The sequence below is a fragment of the Callithrix jacchus genome, chromosome 11 (genome assembly GCF_049354715.1).
Source record: "Callithrix jacchus isolate 240 chromosome 11, calJac240_pri, whole genome shotgun sequence".
Taxonomy (NCBI): Eukaryota; Metazoa; Chordata; class Mammalia; order Primates; family Cebidae; genus Callithrix; species Callithrix jacchus.
Window position 1 is genome coordinate 103,549,968 of NC_133512.1, and position 19,708 is coordinate 103,569,675.

Here is a 19,708-nt window from a genome sequence, read left to right on the forward strand (position 1 = left end):
TGGGATGAATCTTACTTGATCATGGTGGATAAGCTTTTTGATGTGCTGTTGCAATCGGCTTGCCAGTATTTTATTGAAGATTTTTGCTTCTATATTCATCATGGATATTGGCCTGAAGTTTTCGTTTCTTGTTGACTCTCTGCCAGGTTTTGGTATCAGGATGATGTTGGTCTCATAAAATGATTTGGGAATGATTCCCTCTTTTTGGATTATTTGGAATAGTTTCAGAAGGAATGGTACCAGCTCCTCTTTGTGTGTCTGGTAGAATTCGGCTGTGAACCCATCTGGACCTGGGTTTTTTTTGTGTGGTAGGCCCTTAATTGCTGCCTCAACTTCAGATTTCTTATTGGTCTGTTCAGGGTTTCAGCTTCTTTCTGGTTTAGGCTTGGGAGGAGGCAAGTGTCCAGGAATTTATCCATTTTCCTCCAGGTTTACTAATTTATGTGCATAGAGTTGTTTGTAGTAATCTCTGATGATGGTTTGAATTTCTGTGGAATCTATGGTAATATCCCCTTTTTTCTTATTGCATCTATTTGGTTATTCTCTTTTCTTTTTTATCAATCTTGCTAGTGGTCTATTTTGTTGATCTTTTTGAAAAACCAGGTCCTGGTTTTATTGATTTTTTTGAAGGGTTTTTTGTGTCTCTATCTCCTTCAGTTCTGCTCTGATCTTACTTATTCTTGTCTTCTGCTAGGTTTTGAGTTTTTTTGATCTTGCTCCTCTAGCTCTTTCAATTTTGATGATAGGGTGTCAATTTTGGATCTCTCCTTGCTTTTCATGTGGGCACTTATTGCCATATATTTTCCTCTAGAGACTGCTTTAATCATGTCGCAGAGATTCTGGTATGTTGTGTCTTTGTTTTCGTTGGTTTCAAAGAACTTCTTTATTTCTGCCTTCATTTCATTGTTTATCCAGTCAACATTCAAGAGCCAGTTGTTCAATTTCCATGAAGCTCTGTGGTTCTGAGTTAGTTTCTGAATTCTGAGTTCTAACTTGATTGCACTGTGGTCTGAGAGACTATTTGTTATGATTTCAGTTGTTTTGCATTTGCTGAGGAGTGATTTACTTCCAATTATGTGGTCAATTTTAGAGTAGGTGTGATGTGGTGCTGAGAAGAATGTATATTCTGTGGATTTGGGTTAAGAGTTCTGTAAATGTCTATCAGGTTTGCTTTTTCCAGGTCTGAGTTCAAGTCCTGGATATCCTTGTTCATTTTCTGTCTGATTGATCTGTCTAATATTGACAATGGGGTGTTAAAGTCTCCCACTATTATTGTGTGGTAGTCTAAGTCTCTTTGTAAGTCAATAAGAACTTGCCTTATGTATCTGGGTGCTCCTGTATTTGATGCCTATATATTTAGGATCGTTAGCTCTTCTTGTTGCACCAATTCTTTTACCATTATGTAATGTCCTTCTTTGTCTCTTTTTTCCCCAAAACCCCACTAAATGACAACAAAGAACTTTAGAAAGTATAAATTTACAAGAATAATGAGAACAGAATAGAAGATATCAACTAACAACAACAAAAAAAATCCCAACATTTTAGAAGGTGGAAAGAGTATGGATATGTTGTAACTGACTCAGCAAACCAAAGAAAGCTAAAATGTAAGCCTACAGAAGGGGTGTATGGCAGGGGAGCTGGAAATGAGAAGCAAGCTACAGACAGAACACTACTCCGAAGGACTAAGCAACTTAAGGCACCAGCTACCAGGTAACCAGATGGAAGTGTATGGTGGGGCAAAAAGCAGAAGGATTGGTTGAAAAAAATTTTTTTTGGAAAGAAAGAAAAAACAGAGTGAAGGAGAGGAAGAAAGGGGAAGAAAAAGAGGGAGAGAGAAGGGGAATGTTGCTTTATTCTAAAAATGGGTATTGAAAACCTCGTTTATGCTTATAATTGTGCTTAATAATGGCTGATCAACATTGCATTTAAACCTATGAGTAGGTGCAATGTGGTACTGACATTAATGTATATTTTATGTATTTAAAGTGGAGAGCTCTATAAATGTTTATTAAGTTTACTTGTTTCAGATCTGAGTTCAAGTCCTGGATATCCTTATTAATTTTCTATCTCATTAATCTATCTAATATTGATGTTGAAGTCTCCCACTATTATTGTGTGGAAGTCTAGGGAATCTAAGTCTCTTTATGGGTCTTATGTATCTCTGTGTTACGATCGTTAGCTCTTCTTGTTGCATTGATCCTTTTACCACTATATCTTTGTTGCTTTGAAGTCTATTTTATCAGAGGTGAGAATTGCAACTCCTGCTTTTTATTTATTTATTTATTTTTGCTCTTTATTTGGTTGATAAATCTTTCTCCATCCCTTTGTTTTGAGTCTTTGTGTATCTTTGGATGTGAAATGGGTCTGGATGTAGCATACCATTGGGTTTTGGCTGTATCTTTTGATTGGGGGATTTAGTCGATTTAAATTTAGGATTACTGCCATTTGATGTTAACTGGCTGTTTTGCCCATTCGTTGATGTAAATTCTTCATTATGTTTATGCTATTTACTTTTTGGTATATTTTTAGAGAGGCTAATACTGGTTGTTCCTTTCTATGTATGATGCTGCTTTCAGAAGCTCTTGTAAAGCAGGCCTAGTGGTAATAAAATCTCTGAGTACTTGCTTGTTCATAAAAGATTTTATTTTTCCTTCAGTTGTGAAGCTTAGTTTGGCTGGATATGAAATTCTGGGCTGAAAGTTCTGTTCTTTAAGGATGTTGAATATCGGCCCCCACTCTCTTCTGGTTTGTAGGGTTTCTGCGGAGAGACCTGCTGTAAGTCTGCTTCCCTTTGTGGATAACCCAACCTTTCTCTCTGGCTGCCCTTAGTATTTTCTCCTTCATTTCAACCCTGGTGAATCTAATGATTATGTGCCTTGGGGTTGCTCTTCTTGAGGAATATCTTTGTGGTGTTCTCTGTATTACCCGGGGTTGAATACTGTCCTGCTTTGCTAGGTTGGGAAAGCTTTCCTGAATAATATCCTGAAGAGTATTTCCCAGCTTGGATTCATTCTCTTCGTCATATTCAGGTACACCTATCAAACGTAAATTAGGTCTTTTCACATACTCCCATATTTCTTGGAGACTTTGCTCATTCGTTTTTATCCTTTTTTCTCTATTCTCATCTTCTCATTTTATTTCATTAAGTTGGTCTTTGATCTCTGATATCCTTTCTTCTGCTTGATCAATTTGGCTATTAAAACTTGTGCCTATTTCGAGAAGTTCTCAAGTTGTGTTTTTCAACTCCGTTAATTCATTTATATTCCTCTCTATTTTGTCTATTCTTGTTAGCACTTCGTCAAACCTTTTTTCAGAGTTCTTAGTTTCTTTACAATGGGTGAGAACAAGTTCTTTTAACTCCCAGAATTTTCCCCACAAGGTGAACTTAATGAAGTGTTTAGTGATGTCAGATTACTACTTAATAATGATGTTTTCTCAGGGATAGTATAGTTTATTCATTTCTTGTAGAAAATGGATCAGTCCTCACCAGTGAATATAGAAAGATAGAAGATAAGGCTTTAATTCTAGAACATTGTGACATAGGTAATAGTTTGGTTTTTTTTTTTTTAAACTATTTTATTTAACTTCTGCACAACAAAGGAAACAATCAACAAAATGGAAGTGCAACCTATAGAAGGGGATAAAGTATTTTCAAACCATATATCTGGTAATGGATTAATATCCAAAATATACAGGAAATTTCCACAGCTCAATAGTCCCAAAAAAGGTTAAAAATGGGCAAAGGAACTGAATAGATATTTTTCCAAGGAAGACATACAAATAGCCAAGGTATATGAAAAAATGTTCAACATCACTACTTATCAGAGAAATGCAAATAAAAATCACAAGAAGATATCACCTCACACTAGTAGTAGCTTTTCTAACCCCAAAATAAAACTTGTAAAATGTTTGCTTAGTTACTGAAGGAAGTGATTCATTACCAATGAATTTAGACAGAGCCTGAGGTCTTGGATAGAATCTTGCAAAAGTACATAAAGGATTTACTTCCAACAATTGGTTAGTATTCCAAGATTCTACCCTAGTCATGATGTAACTATAACGGACAACACACTGTAGTTGAATTTATTGAAAGATTCTAGTTTCAGCCTAAAAACTTTTGAAACAACTGTTAGAGATCACACAACTTATAACATAGATGATTGGAGTAGTTCAAAATTCATTATTATGCAGCTAGCAATATTCAGATGGTTGTTCAGAAAATATTCAGGATTTAGTATTATTTTGAATAAGGTCCAAGACACCAAGGAATTTATTTAAAACATAGAGCTTTCAGAAATTGGGTGTAAAGTAACAATTAGTGAAAATGATTACATAACATCAGGAACCACATTCAATACCTTACATTGAGAGTTTTCAGTCATCCACCTCCAAATCATCAGACAATTCATGCTTAACTATAAGATTGTGGGAAAAAAAAATGCATGATGCTTAAAGGTGTAACGTTGTTCCCAGTGTGAAAAGATAAAAGGATTCAAAATCTTCATCACAAATAGATAATTTACAATTAAGAACAATATTTTGCCAGAATGTTCAAAGTTAATAGATTTTAATCCCCATAACTAAAAAGTAATAGCATTGTTAATTATTTTGTTTTTTTTCCTTGTAATTTCCTGTTGTGCTAGATCTATTTGTACATCAATTTCTTTTTGTTCTGCCCCATTTTATACTAGCATAAAAGGTATTTGTTCTAGAGACATATGGGTTAGGAAATTTCCTAGTCATGAAAGACCTGATACAAATATCCACTGGTGATGTCTACAGTGTTCCTCTATCCTGGTGTAAATGTACTTGGGGTACCCAAATGCTTTTTAGAGATTTACCAACAGCTGAAGAGCCTATACTACATAATACTACTAAGTGTAAGACTCATCCATTCTTCCTCTTCCTAGTGCTTTTCTCCCAACCTAGGACTTGCTACACTGTAGTTCTCAGAATACAGTTCAGATTGAGGGGGCTTGCTAGGTTCATTTGGACAGGCAAGGGAGTTTTCTAAAAAATTCAACATAAGTACCTTCTCTGGAGGTGTTACTTTAAAACTGGAGATTTTAACTATATTTCCTCCATATTGGAGTGTTTGCTTTTTTCCTTCATTTTCTCCTTCCTACCTAACATTCATGATGGCTGCAGACATCTGCAAATCTTCAGATTTAGAAGGGAATTACACCTCTCTATCATCTATTGATTGATCTATCTATCTACATATTAATCATCTATCTATCTATATATACACATATATATATTACACACACACACACTTCAAGAATTGCTTATCACTAACAGTATCAATATTGAAGGAATTACTAGTTGTTTCATGTTTACTACCTTATTATAAGATTTAAACAAATGAACTAAACAACTATCTATATCACAAATAAAACTTAAAACATACCAAAATGGGATGAAGAATTTCTAGAAATGTTTCTATGGTGACCTGTTCTTTAAAGGAATATGAGTGATCTGTCCTATACGGTATGCAAGACTTACTTCAAATAACCTTTCTTTAGTGCTGCCTACCAAGAGCTCAAATGCAACTGTGATACAGCAAGTTTTCCAGATATCATCAGTGGGGATGATGCGTACACAGGTGACATCCATGTGGAAATTATGGTTAAGGTCGGATTCATTGACCCTTCACACTTCTGTAACAAAGGCTTAAAGAACAAACAATTGAACAAACAAACTGTGGTATTTTTCTACCTCTCCAAAAATCTCTGCAAAAAGAGAGTATTTATACTTCAAGCCATGTTGTTTTTTCTCAGAAACAATGTCATCAATTTGGATTTTCCCCCCCCAAATAAAATGTATTTGATATTTTTAAAGGTGGCAGACATTAAAGTCAAAGCAAAACCTGTTTCTTAGTAAAATGATTTCAAATAACTTCCCCGAGTCAATTGTCCAGTAAACCACTGAATGGTCAGATTTGGTTTCAGAAAATTTTCTTCAATCTTGTCTACAAAAATATGTAGAAAGTGGTGGAAAGAAAACAAGCAAGCTCCCGAAGCACTTTTGGTAAGGCAAAGTCAAAAGTTCATGGGGTGGAAAGAATGTTAAGAGGAGAATTAAGTTGTGACTGCGCCGATGTCTATATGACATTGAGATAAGCTTGCACACTGTTTTCTGAGCACATACTCTGTGCCAGTCTTTATGCCAAATATACATCTATTTACATATATATCACAAATAAAACTAAAAACATACCAAAATGGGTATGTTTTTACACTATATAACAAACACCTTCATTTCAAGCTTTTGCTTGTTATCTATATTTTGCAAGTGAAAAAAGAGGTCTTATGCCTAGAAAGTGGGAGTCAGTAGGAAACCAAAGATAACCTGTCGTGTATGCATTGTGCCACTCCTGTCTATAGCATGACCTTGTGTCGTGCACAGTGATAGTCACTGTTTAAAGCACGGTGTCCAATCTTTTGGCTTCCCTAGGCCACATTGCAAGAAGAATTGTCCTGGGCCACACATAAAATACAGTAACACTAATGATAGCTGACGAACTAAAAAGAAAATCGCAAAAAATGATCTCATAATGTTTTAAGAAAGTTTATAAGTTTGTGTTAGGCCACATTCAAAGCCATCCTGGGCTGTATGCAGCCCACAGGTCGTGGGCTGGACAAGTCTAGTTTAAAGGCAGAGGAGTAAATGAATGTAAAAATCAGGACATGTATCAAGAGGACGAATTTAATGTCTAGTTTCGATCTCATTTAGTTTAGAGACTGACTATCCCAAGAGTCACATTGTACAAGTGTACACTTCTCCCCACTTACCCATGAAGGTGATGTTTGGCTTTTGAGCCTCAGGGGCAACAGGTCAAAAAGAAGAAACACCAGCATTTTCCCCATTTAGGGATTCTTTTTGCTGTATATGGTTAACAAGCCTCTTTTAAACACTTGAAAAGGTAATTGTCCTTTATGTCTGATATGGTAATGAGCACAACAGCTTACAGTGGGTACATGTTGGAGAGACTGTTTTTCCCCTCTAAGGAAAATTAAAATGCTCTGATTATGGAAAATAATGGGAACACAATGGAGATGTTTGTCAAATAATACAAAATTTCAATTAGGCAGGAGGAATACATTCAAGCGATCTATTGCACATCATGATGATTCTGTATTGTAATAACAATACATGATATATTTGAAAGTTGCTAACAGAGTAGATTTTAAGTATTCTTACCACAAAAGAATGATAAGTACGTGAAGCAATTCATATGTTAATTAGCTTAATTTATCCATTCCACAGTATATGCAGGTATCAAAACATGTACACCATAAATACATCATGTTGTACACCATAAATATATACAATTTTAACTTGTTAATCACAAATGAGCTAAATTAGAAGCAGATAAAAGTGAGAACTTATATTTAAAAATTAGCTTTCAGAGGAAAATTTGAACTTCAGCATAGTTTTGTGTAGGTAAAACAAGAAAAAGGTGAGGAAAGGTAAGAGATCCTGTCCTGAAGAGTCTTACCTGGTTGGAAATATTTGTCCCTTCTTAGCTGTTTCCCGTCAGGAACTTAGAATCTATTCTTTGTATTGGCGAGAGCTTACAGATCATGCCAACATATTTCCCACTATTTATGTAAATAGTTACTGTCACACTAGAATCAAAAGGAGACTATGTTTCCAGGTTACTTGCTAATCATGCCAAAGGCAGAGGTATAATGTTGAGTGGCCATGTGGTTACCTCAGAATCCCCATACAGGTAGGAAAGAACCAGGGGTTCTTTGCATAGTCACAAGAATGCTCTCCATGGTGCCCACTCTGGTGTCCACATACAGACATATGCACATGCCCAAGCTTTCCACACACTTCTTTTCATGCCTCCTTGCCAGTACACATACAAACATGGAAACTTAATATTGTGAATGCACTTTATGTCTCTGAATTGTACACTTTAATGTTGTTAATTTTATGTGTGTAAATTTCATCTTAGTTTAAAACGTCTTCGCATACTGTGATATATATACATTGCATACCTTTCTCAAAACAATTATTCCAAGTTTAAATAAATAAATAGATGGATGGATAAATACCTGAAAGAGAAAATTATGCAAAATGAGTAAATGGGGAAAGGGAAGTGGATATTGAAGTGTAAATAAGAATCAGCAAATGAAGGAACTTACTGATAAGTTCCCTATGGGAGGAAGTGAACTCTAACTTTTCTCTAAGAAAGAATCAATGGTCATAAAGGAAAAAGGACCTGCTGCTCACTCCTCAGGAAGCTTAGGCCCGTCCTAAAGGTTGGGAACTTTTAAATCACTTGAAAAGTTCTGGCTTCCTAATTTGAATACCCAGAACACATTTTCTTAGGACAGATTTTCACTGGTGGAAAACTCTATCAAGCAACCATACCCTCAGGCCTGAAGAATATGGGAGAAGCCAGGGATTACAGGAACCAGGTTTCATCATTCATGATGATAATTAAATGTTGAAGAATCAAGGAAAATTCCTGACTCACCTGTGGAGAGTAAAGAAAGCCGCCCTGTACCTTGGAAGGATGGCAGGGCTGGGAAAGTCATGGAATTTGAAGTAAGTACAGTTGGAACAGGTAACTTTCTCGAACTTTGGGGATGAAATCTCGAGAGGCCAATTATATTTTGTTTATTGGATTTCTTTTATTTTCGCCCTCCCCCTGACCCCACTTTGTCTGGTCACGTATGCACCCACTATCCTAACCTACATTCAACTTTGCAAATAAAAGTTTTATCTCTTTGTCTCTGGAGCATGGGAAGGGATCACCAAAGTTTAATTTCTCAAGGGGGTTATGTTTGAGTTTTCAGTGATGCCACCTTTGGATGGTGAGAACTTTTTTTTTTTTTTTAAATTTTTTATTGGATTATAGGTTTTGGGGTACATGAGCAGAGCATGCAAGACAGTTGCGTAGGTACACACATGGCAGTGTGCTTTGCTTTTCTTCTCCCCTTCACCCACATTTGGCATTTCTCCCCAGGCTATCCCTCCCCACCTCCCCCTCCCACTGAGAACTTTTATCTCATTTTATGGGCTTGTAGATGTGGTTAAATCTCAACTTCCTCATTCCAATTCAACTTCGGTTTGAGCAATAGCTCCTGGTCCAGGCAACTCAGGAGACCATTGGAATGCTTTATGTGCATAATCTGCTCTGAGCATGGGCAGGGAAACTTTTTGATACCAGTTCCCAGAGAGATATTGCTTTATAGTGGGCTGCTTGCTATCTGGGTTTGGAATTCTACCATCACTTCTATGACTTTCTTATAACTTTTGTCTTGTTTTTACTTGAAGGAAGACAGATCTTATCCTGGTTTTTAACTTAGAAATGTTACTTTTCAGAATCATTAATGATAGATCTCCAGTGAGGATGTTAAGCATTGTGCAGCAAAACCTACAGAACTGCAATGCATTTCTCTCTCCCCTTCCCCAAGGGTGAGAGTGGAGATTTCCCTGTGTGCATTGTTAATATGCAGGCTTCTCTTACTGTCTGCTCAGCTACCTGGCATTGCCCTGGGAAAGCTAGCTTATGATTTCTTCTCCCTGGCTTGTTCTGAAGCTGACCCAATGGTATCTTTTCCTGGCCAATGATCTCAGAATCACTTTCTAAGTACAATTAACAATCTACCTAAAGAGAGCTCACCACCCCTGTGAGTGCTGGAGTTGGAGAGAGAAATTCATTAGAGCCCGAGGTAGCTCTGGATCTTAAAAAGAAAAGACAAAAGGAGTGCAAGGCCAGGGAGAAGAAAAAAGTTGGTTTCTAGCTTCCAAAATGTTGCTGATCTCTCTCATTAAATATGTTTTTTAAATTATGTACTGTATTCTTTACTTTGTGAGTTTATTATCTCATTTCTTATTCTTTTAGCATTATACACTTCTAGGAGGAAACAAATAGAAACTCATTTGTAAAATACACTTCCTCACCTTCAGATTTTAAGAATTTTTTTTTCTATGGTGTATAAGCAAAAACATGACATCTCTTTGTCCTTTTAGAATAGACATTTGTACCAACATCATTTTTTAGTACATTTTTTCTAAATTTATTTGAGGTTATAAATATATGCTATATTAGGTTCCCATATATGAAAGTTTCTTTTAGAACTGCATCTTGATTCATTGATGCATTTGTCTTTCTGTACACCAATACCATAGTTTTAATTATATTTACTTCATGATATGCTTTGATATGGAATAGAGCAGGTACTTTCTCATTTATTTCACCCCTTTCTCACTCACAAACTTTTTAGTTACTCTTGCTTGATAGCTTTCCTTTCAGGCAAATTTTTAAATCAGTCCATCAAGTCCCATTTTTAACAGTGTATTCTAGATTTGGATTGCTATTTCCTTGAATTCACATACTCATTTGAGAAAATTTCACTTTTATGATATTAATTGCTTTTCTGCCAGAAGCAGCTATCACTCCATTTATTTTAGGACTTTTTGAAATGTATTTTAAAAAACCATTAGATCGGCAACCAACAGAATGGGAAAAAATTTTTGCAGTTTACCCCTCTGACAAAGGGCTGATATCCAGAATTTACAAAGAACTCAAACAGATTTACAGGAAAAAAACAAACAAGCCCATTCAAAAGTGGGCAAAGGATATGAACAGACACTTTACGAAAGAAGACATATATGAGGCCAACAATCATATGAAAAAATGCTCATCGTCACTGGTCATCAGAGAGATGCAAATCAAAACCACATTGAGATACCATCTCACGCCAGTTAGAATGGCGATCATTAAAAAATCTGGAGACAACAGATGCTGGAGAGGATGTGGAGAAAAAGGAACACTTTTACACTGTTGGTGGGAGTGTAAATTAGTTCAACCATTGTGGAAGACAGTGTGGCGATTCCTCAAGGCCTTAGAAATAGAAATTCCATTTGACCCAGCAATCCCATTACTGGGTATATATCCAAAAGACTATAAATCGTTCTACTATAAGGACACATGTACACGAATGTTCATTGCAGCACTGTTTACAATAGCAAAGACCTGGAATCAACCCAAATGCCCATTGATAATAGACTGGATTGGAAAAATGTGGCACATATACACCATGGAATATTATGCAGCAATCAGAAATGATGAGTTTGTGTCGTTTGTAGGGACATGGATGAATCTGGAGAACATCATCCTCAGCAAACTGACACAAGAACAGAAAATGAAACACCGCATATTCTCACTCATAGGCGGGTGATGAAAAATGAGAACACATGGACACAGAAAGGGGAGTACTAAACACCGGGGTCTATTGGGGGGAAAAGGGGAGGGCCAGTGGGAGGGGGAGGTGGGGAGGGATAGCCTGGGGAGAAATGCCAAATGTGGGTGAAGGGGAAAAGGAAAGCAAAGCACACTGCCATGTGTGTACCTACGCAACTGTCTTGCATGCTCTGGTCATGTACCCCAAAACCTAAAACCCAATAAAAAATTAAAAAAAAAAAAATTAATTAATTAATTAAAAATAAATAAAACCATTAGATATTTCTCACTAAAGGCCCTACATGTGTATCATTAGATTTATTTCATAGTTCTTTTATGGTTTGTGTTGTTATTATACACGGGATAGTTTCATTATTTTTATAGCTTTGCTTGGGTATAGAAATGCTAACCTCCTTGCTGAGCTCTCATGATTTCTATTAATTTGTTTATTGAATATCTTGGATCTTTTAAAGGTATATAAATTATACCAACTGTCTTCTGTTCATCAATATCCAATTTCCACTTCTTTCTTCCAAGTTTTAATGCAGTATATGGCATTTCATAGCCTTATTTATAGCTTAGGTGAGACTACTTGACTGTTTGGACAGTTAACATGCAGAAGATCCTAGAGAAGGAAAATAAATATTTATTGTTGTAAGTTCCATGCTTTACAGGTTGGTCGTTACTTGGGATTATCTCTGCCCTTCTGATTCATATGTCTGCTAATCTCATTCTGTGAACATGTATAGTATATATTCTACAAAGCAATAAGATTGTAGCTAGGCAAGGGGATTATAATATAATATTATATAATTATATATAATATAATCTATAATATAATTATAGATTATATGTAATATATTTATATACAATATAAATATAAAAATATTATATAATATAAACATAAGAAATGCAATATAAATATACATATAAGAAATATTATATAATATTATATAACATATAACATAAAATATTAGCTAAGGCAATCCAGTGTTTTTAAAATAATATATCATAATAAAATATGGCTTTTCCCAAGGGATGAAAGTATAGCTCACCATAGAATAATTAACCAATGTAATGAACTATTTAATAGACAGAAAGTGAAAAATTTATATGATGATTTCAATAAATTGATTAAAAACCAATTGACAAAGTATTTATCTGTGCATTTAAAAAAATCATTAAGATATAGAACTAGAAGGGAACTTTCTCAACTTGGTAAAGGTTAAATATTCCAAATCCACAGCAGTGTACTGGATGGAGAATCTCTGGATGCGTTTCTTTAAATCAGGAATAAGAAAAGATACCTATTTTCATGGCTACAATTAGAACACTAGAGGTCCTGGCCTATGCTATAGGAAAAGAAAATAATTAACATTTACAAAGACTGTAAGCAAAATCATCACTATTTACAGACAATAAGATTATATATCTAGGAAAATTTTTGTAACAATCTATTAGCTTTAATAAGAGAACTAGACACAAGACCATTTTACAGATATCAATGACTACTCCTGTAATGTCAGCACTATGGGAGGCCAAGGCAGGAGGACTGCTTGAGGCCAAGAGTTCATGACCAACCTCGACAACATAGCAAGACCCTGTTTCTACAAAAAATAAAAAATGTAGCAATGCATGGTGATGCACACTTGTCATCCCAGCTACTTGGAAGACTGAGCAAGGAGTATGGCTCACTATAGCCTCAAACTCCTGAGCTCAAGAGTGAGCTACAGTGAGCCATGATTTTGCCACTGCACTCCAGCCTGGAAGACAAGGTCGGACTTTGTCTCTTAAAAAAAGAAAGAAAGAAATCAATGGAATATCTGTACATCAGCAATAACCAACTAGAAAAATAAAATAAAATGTCATTTATAACAGCAACGCAAATTAAAAAGTATTTAGAAATTGTTTAACAAAGAATATACATGAAAGGGCATAGCAATCATTTCTTCTTTGTTTGTAATGGCTTTCTTTGGACTGCTGGAGGAGAGAAGAAATTCACTGAGTCTTTATCCTTTTTCACTAAATTTTTCCAATGCTCTTTGTAAGGCACTCTGCACATCGTTGTTCCTCAAGCTGTAGATTAAAGGATTAAGCATTGGAGTCATGACAGCATAAAAGAGGGCAACCATCTTCTCCTGTTCCATGGAGGAGCCACCCGCAGGTCTCATGTAGGTAAACATTGTAGCCCCAAAGCACACGCAAACCACAGTGAGGTGAGAGGCGCAGGTTCCAAAGGCTTTGCGGCGTCCCTGGGCAGAAGGAATGTGAAGAATGGTAGCCACTATGCGAGCATAGGAGAATAGGACCAGAGAACAGGGAAGCAGGATCACCAGAAACCCTGAAATGGCCACTATGACCTTGTTGAAGGAGGCCTCCACACAGGCGAGCCGCAGCACTGCTAAGGTCTCACAGGCAAAGTGATTAATAACATTGTGGCACAGGGGAAGCTGGAAGGTAATGATTGTTTCCATCAAGGCATTCATGAAACCAGCCACTAGGCAGCCGACCACCAGCCCCAGGCACAGCCCCCCATGCATGATGACCGTGTAGTGCAGTGGGTGGCACACGGCCACGTAGCGGTCATAGGCCATGGCCCCCAGCAGGAAGAACTCCATACTGCCCATTGCCAGGGAGACACACAGCTGGAGCACACAGCTGTGGAACGGGATGGACTTCCGGGCTGACAGAAAATGAACAAGCATCTGTGGGACAGTGCTATTGGTATAACAGATGTCCACAAATGACAGGACACCAAGGAAAAAGTACATGGGTGTATTGAGCCTGCTGTCCAGCCTGATAAGGAGGACGATGAGGAAGTTCCCCAGTATAGTCAACAGATACACATCCAGGAAGAGGACAAAGAGGAAGACCTGAGTCTCCCAGGCACTGGACAATCCAAGCAGAATGAATTCATGCATCCTTGTCTGGTTTTCTCTATCCATGAGCCTCTGAGAACCAAACTCAAGTCATAAATCAGTAAGTCCCAGAACGTCAGAGTGGCAGGGGCTTTATGAGGTCGTTTACACCAGGTAGCCCATCTAATATCAAATGATGTGGTTTTTCAGATTATATACATCTTCTTGAAGGTTTTGGCCACAATAGAACCTACAGATGTTCGTATTCATTGAGGAAAAGAAAACCTCTTCTTCATTAAGTGGGGAAGATTTTATTAAAATGCTTAGACATTTGAATTAAGAAGATTATGAAATTTGAATCTCTTCTTTTAGATCCAATTTCTAATTATAGAGTTCGCTTACTTCTTTGTTGGATACTCATTTTTCCCTCCTTACCATCTCTGAATCCATAGTGAAATAACCTAATAATAACACTTTTGAAATTTCTTAATCTCTGAATTCCCTGACTACGAAAATATGATGCTCCATTTTTATCCATTTATAATTAGAAATTTGGGGCTTCATCTTAGAAAGCAAACATAAAATAGATTTGTTAGTGACAAAAACTGTCAAAAATTACATTTCAGGGTTAGTAAAGAAAAAAAATTGAAGACCTTGCTGCTCAATTTTGAGAAATCTTCTCAGGCTTGTCTCTTATCTGGATGATAGGATAAAAGGCCCAGTGACATTCTCATCCTCCTGCAGAAAAGTAGCAGAGTATGTGTTAACATCAGGCTATGACTGTCCAGAAATTAAATGTCAGCGATGCATCAACTATCTTCCCTAATGAATGATTAGAACTTACATATTTGCTGCAAGTGTTAGCCTACTAACTAAGAGGTGATGGTCATCTGGTTGCACATGCCCATCGGTTCTATTTGTATTGTGTCCTGAATAGTGACAGTTATGGTCTGGAGACCATAGTGTGATGGAAAATAATTAACTAGAATTAATTCATTGAAATGACTGTTGATTCTCTCTCTCTCTCTCTCTCTCTCTCTCTCTCTCTCACACACACACACACACACAATTCCCTTTTCTCTTATCCTCATCTCAAATACTTTGCTGTTTCACCCCCTTAGAAAACTTTGTCTTCTCTCATTTTTGTACTGTTCTCCTTCTACTGTTGCTCACAGAACCAAAGGGGACACTCTAGCCTGCTCAATAGCATCTCCAAACTTTATAATACTGATGACAAAGAGTATTTCAGAAAGTTCAAGGGCTCTAGTATTCAAAAATGCTCTTTGAAACTCCTGGTAATCTTGTGTTTGCACCTTACTCAAATCACAAATGATCTGGAAAAATTTTACGGTTTTACCAAAGCCTATTCTCAGTTTCCCACATAACCTATTTTTTAATTACTCTGTTTTTGAGCAAAAGAAAATGAAACTTAGATCCAGATGTTCCAACCAAATATTACCTACTTCCATCTGCAATCAGGTAGTGCCATTAACTGGAGATAAGTAGGGTGTCCAGAGCACTTGGATTAGCTAATGGACAAAAAGTCAATGTGTATTTGCATATGATAATCCTTTATTCACCATTGGATAAACTAAGCATAATAAATCGGGCCGGGCGCGGTGGCTCACGCCTGTAATCCCAGCACTTTGGGAGGCCGAGGCGGGTGGATCACGAGGTCAAGAGATCGAGACCATCCTGGTCAACATGGTGAAACCCCGTCTCTACTAAAAATACAAAAAAAAAATTAGCTGGGCATGGTGGCACATGCCTGTAATCCCAGCTACTTGGGAGGCTGAGGCAGGAGAATTGCCTGAACCCAGGAGGCAGAGGTGGCCATGAGCCAAGATTGCGCCATTGCACTCCAGCCTGGGTAACAATTGAAACTCCGTCTCAAAAATAAATAAATAAATAAATAAATAATTCCTATCATAGGAGAAAATTTATGTAAGTTACAATGAGAGGAGGCAAAAAAAGTACTAAATGTTTTTTAATTCTTTAAAATTTACTGTGGAGCTTCAAAAGATGAATAAATCACTTCGTAATATTTCTATTAAAGAAAGAGGAAATCTTTCCTTTTTTTATCCCTAATGAAAAAAATAGTAAAATTATGAAAGTAATTCTCTCTCTCTCTGCAGGTACTGCAGGTACAAAAGAGAGACTCATCATCTCAAAGCAAAAAATCAATACCTTGGACCTGTCAATGGGACTTAGCCATAAACAGACATTTTATAAACTAGTTCCAAAAATTCAAGGGGGTAGTCTTTAGTTCTACTATGACCTATGAAACAATTCATATAAAGGAATTTCATCAGCAAGGGCTGAAACTAACTGATAAGGGTATATATGATGATTCCTTAGTAGATCTCAGGTACCAAATAAGGAAACCTGGCTGAAAAACCAACTGACATTAATCTCTTGGAGTTTTAAACCTTTTATTTCTTAAAAAAAATAAAGATTAGTTAAAGGTTTGATAAAATGTAATAATCCCTGATTTTTGGCCAGTAATTTCCCATAAAGGCCCAAGAAGGTATTGATTAAAGATAGAATTAAAATACCCATAGTTACCCATTAAAGATAGAAATAAAATACCCAAAGAGAGAATTTAAATACCCATAGTTGCCATGTCATGTTTCTGTACCATCTTCATGTTTGTTTGTTTTTTAACTGCCTCTTTCTGGGAGTGAATGAACTGCTTTGCCAATAGACTTGCATTTACCAGTTCAGCTCTCATAAACTAGTTTCTCGATCTGTCTATAGGGAGCATAAGTTCAAGTATTTCCTAATTCATTGGACGGAGGGAATGTACATATTCTTAATGGAATAAGAATATAATGCTAATTGTAAAAATAATGATTTCTTAAGAAGAAAAGCAAAAATAAAATAATAAAGCTTGACGTTTTTGAAAATAGGTATGTAAATAAAAATTAAACAGGTTTTCAAAAGGTGGCAATGTTATAATTGACAGTAATAGTGAAGGTGAAGAGCACCCCTGTATCATCTTTTCTTCTTGAATTTATAATTCAACCTTCCTATAGTTATGAATTACAAGTGTTCTTTTCAAAAAACAAAGCCACATGGAAAGTTTGAGTTTTTCTCCAAAATGTCAACTGGGTGAGTTGCTCTCTCCATCCCCCATTTCCTTAGGCATTAACCACAATGCTGGCAGCAAATATGCTTTAAAGCTGGTTATTCTGATGAATTTACCTTCCCACCATGGTCATTTATGAGCCAGTCAACACAAACCTGTCTTCTCTTCCATATTTTCAAGAGTTAGTGCTGCTGTGAGCCGCTGTGGGAGGCAAAACACATGACCAGCTAAGCCTGGTGATTCCTGCAAAAGCTGTCAAAGCCGTATGCCAGGTGCTTCTCTTCTCAGAGGTGTCTGAAGATAACTTCCTCCTCAGCTTGGCTGTTCAAACTGTGTTTTCTTGGAACCAATTGTCAAAATGAGACTTTTGTTTTTCCACCAGCCAAATTCATTCCAATTGTTACATGAGGCTTAAAAGTCTAGGAAGAGGCTGGGCACAGCGGCTCACGCCTGTAATCCCAGCACTTTGGGAGGCTGAGGCGGGCAGATCACCAGGTCAGGAATTTGAGACCAACCTGGCCAACATGGTGAAACCCTGTCTCTACTAAAGTTACAAAAATTAGCTGGGTGTAGTGGTGGGTGCCTGTAATCCCAGCTACTCGGTAGGCTGAGGCAGGAGAATTGCTTGGACCCAGGAGGTAGAGGTTGCAGTGAGCCAAGACTGAGCCATTGCACTCCAGCCTGGGCGACAGAGCAAGATTCCCTTTCTAAAACTAAAAAATAAATAAATAAAATATAAGTTTAGGAAGAGGCTGTGTGTGTTAAGGAGGAAACCCTGGGTTCATGGCTCAAGTTCTAAGATAGCACTGGAGATGACTTATCTCTACAACAGGAGGCCAGCACTTCCCCAGGAAGAGAGAGCTGGGCAAGAGGCAGGATTTAGAAGAAGTTATCTTCTTTCCCCTCAGAGAGAAAAATCTCTGCAGGCCAATTATTCTGTGTTTATTAGGCTTCTCTTACTTTTACTTCTTTCATTTTTTCCCGTTCATTTATTTTTTCCTTTATTTGGGAATTTCTGTATGGTGATTCCCTCACCTTAAACTCTTAAGTATACATTTAAGAGAATTTACAAATAAGAATTTAGTGTTTCCTGACCCAGAAATGTGAGAAGAGAATCCAAAGTCCCCGTTCCCCAGGGGACATTCTTCTAAGCCTGTGTTGAAGTTTCACTCTGAGGCAACTGTAACTTGCTCATGATGTTCTGTTCACACACTCCTGATTTGGAATATTTGACCCAAGTGCCCAGTTATCCATGGATCCTCTATGCGACCTTTGAACAATATCTCCTTTAACATGACACTTAAGTTGTGAGTGATTTGTGATCAAATATCCTTTCACAACTTAAGTGTACTTTAATCTGCCAAATTATTTAACTGTGTATCCAGTGCTTTACCCTTATATTCTGCAAATACTAAAGAAATTTACTACATACTTTAAGTATCTCAAATTATAAATCCGTTTTGTTAGACATTTGGGTTGTTTCTAGTTTGTGGCTATTAAAAACAATACTGCTATGAACATAGACACATACAACACACTAACCTTTAATCTCACATATGTATTCATTTAAGTTGCCTTGTAGTGTAATTGCTACAACCCAAGTTAAATGCAGGCCCAGCATTAGCTAACATTGTCTATTTGCCAAAACAGTTGTATAAATTAAATTCCCATCAACAATATATATATAGGGAATTTTTTTTTTGCTCTAACCTTTCTTTGCTACCCTTGTTATTGTAAGTTTTCTTCATTTTTAGCCATTCTCATAGGTACATAATGGTATCTCACTGTGATTATATTTTACATTTCCCTAATGACTAATGCACATATTTTCAAATATTTATTTGCCATTTGGATATTCCATGTTGTGAAATGTATATGAAATGTTTTTCCCATTTTTCTACTGCGTTATCTCTCTTTTTCTTGATGATTTTGGCTCTTTATATATTTTGAATATAAGTAATTTGTCATTTATATGCATCACAAATATTTTCTCTCACACTGTGGCTTGCCTTTTCACTCTCTTCATTGTGCTTCTGATGAATCAATTCTCTTAATTTTAATGTAGTTCTATAAATCAATTTTTTAATGTAGTTCTAACTTTCTGTGTTGTGAATGAGAAATCTTTGTCTACCACAAATCATAAAATTATTCTTTGTTTTTATTTTCTGTGAGTTTTACAGTTTTACTTTTCACAGTTAGACCAACAATGTATCTGGAACTTATTTATGTGCATGATGTGAGACAGCAGCTCAGATTCACTTTTTCCTGTGTGGATATCAAATTGACTGAGCATGTTGGGAGATTGTTACCTCTTCATTACTCCCATGTGTTGCCCTAAATCAAATTTCAACTTACTGTGTATGTTTCTATTTCTATGCTCTTTTTTTCTGTCCCATAGGCCTATTTATTTATTGCTATACCAATACTACATTTTCTTAATTACTAAAGCTTTATAATAAATCTTGTTTTATCATAGTTTAATCCTCCAACTAGATTCTAAATTCTTTAATCATTTTGACTCTTCATGACCATATGAATTTTTAATGTGATTCTAAA

The 19,708-nt window shown here is 36.4% G+C and overlaps 1 protein-coding gene across 1 annotated transcript; it reads right to left on the reverse strand.

Annotated features, from left to right (window-relative positions):
- Window positions 1–13,088: 13,088 nt before the first annotated feature.
- On the reverse strand, window positions 13,089–14,151 carry LOC100895325 (olfactory receptor-like protein OLF3). The gene has a single exon (XM_003733642.2). The coding sequence runs from the start codon at window positions 14,149–14,151 to the stop codon at window positions 13,216–13,218; it is 936 nt and encodes a 311-aa protein (XP_003733690.1). The 3' UTR covers window positions 13,089–13,215.
- Window positions 14,152–19,708: the final 5,557 nt, after the last annotated feature.

Excerpts from the sequence above, each read along its gene's own strand:
- LOC100895325 (XM_003733642.2), bottom strand. The coding sequence starts at position 14,151 with ATGGATAGAGAAAACCAGACAAGGATGCATGAATTCATTCTGCTTGGA.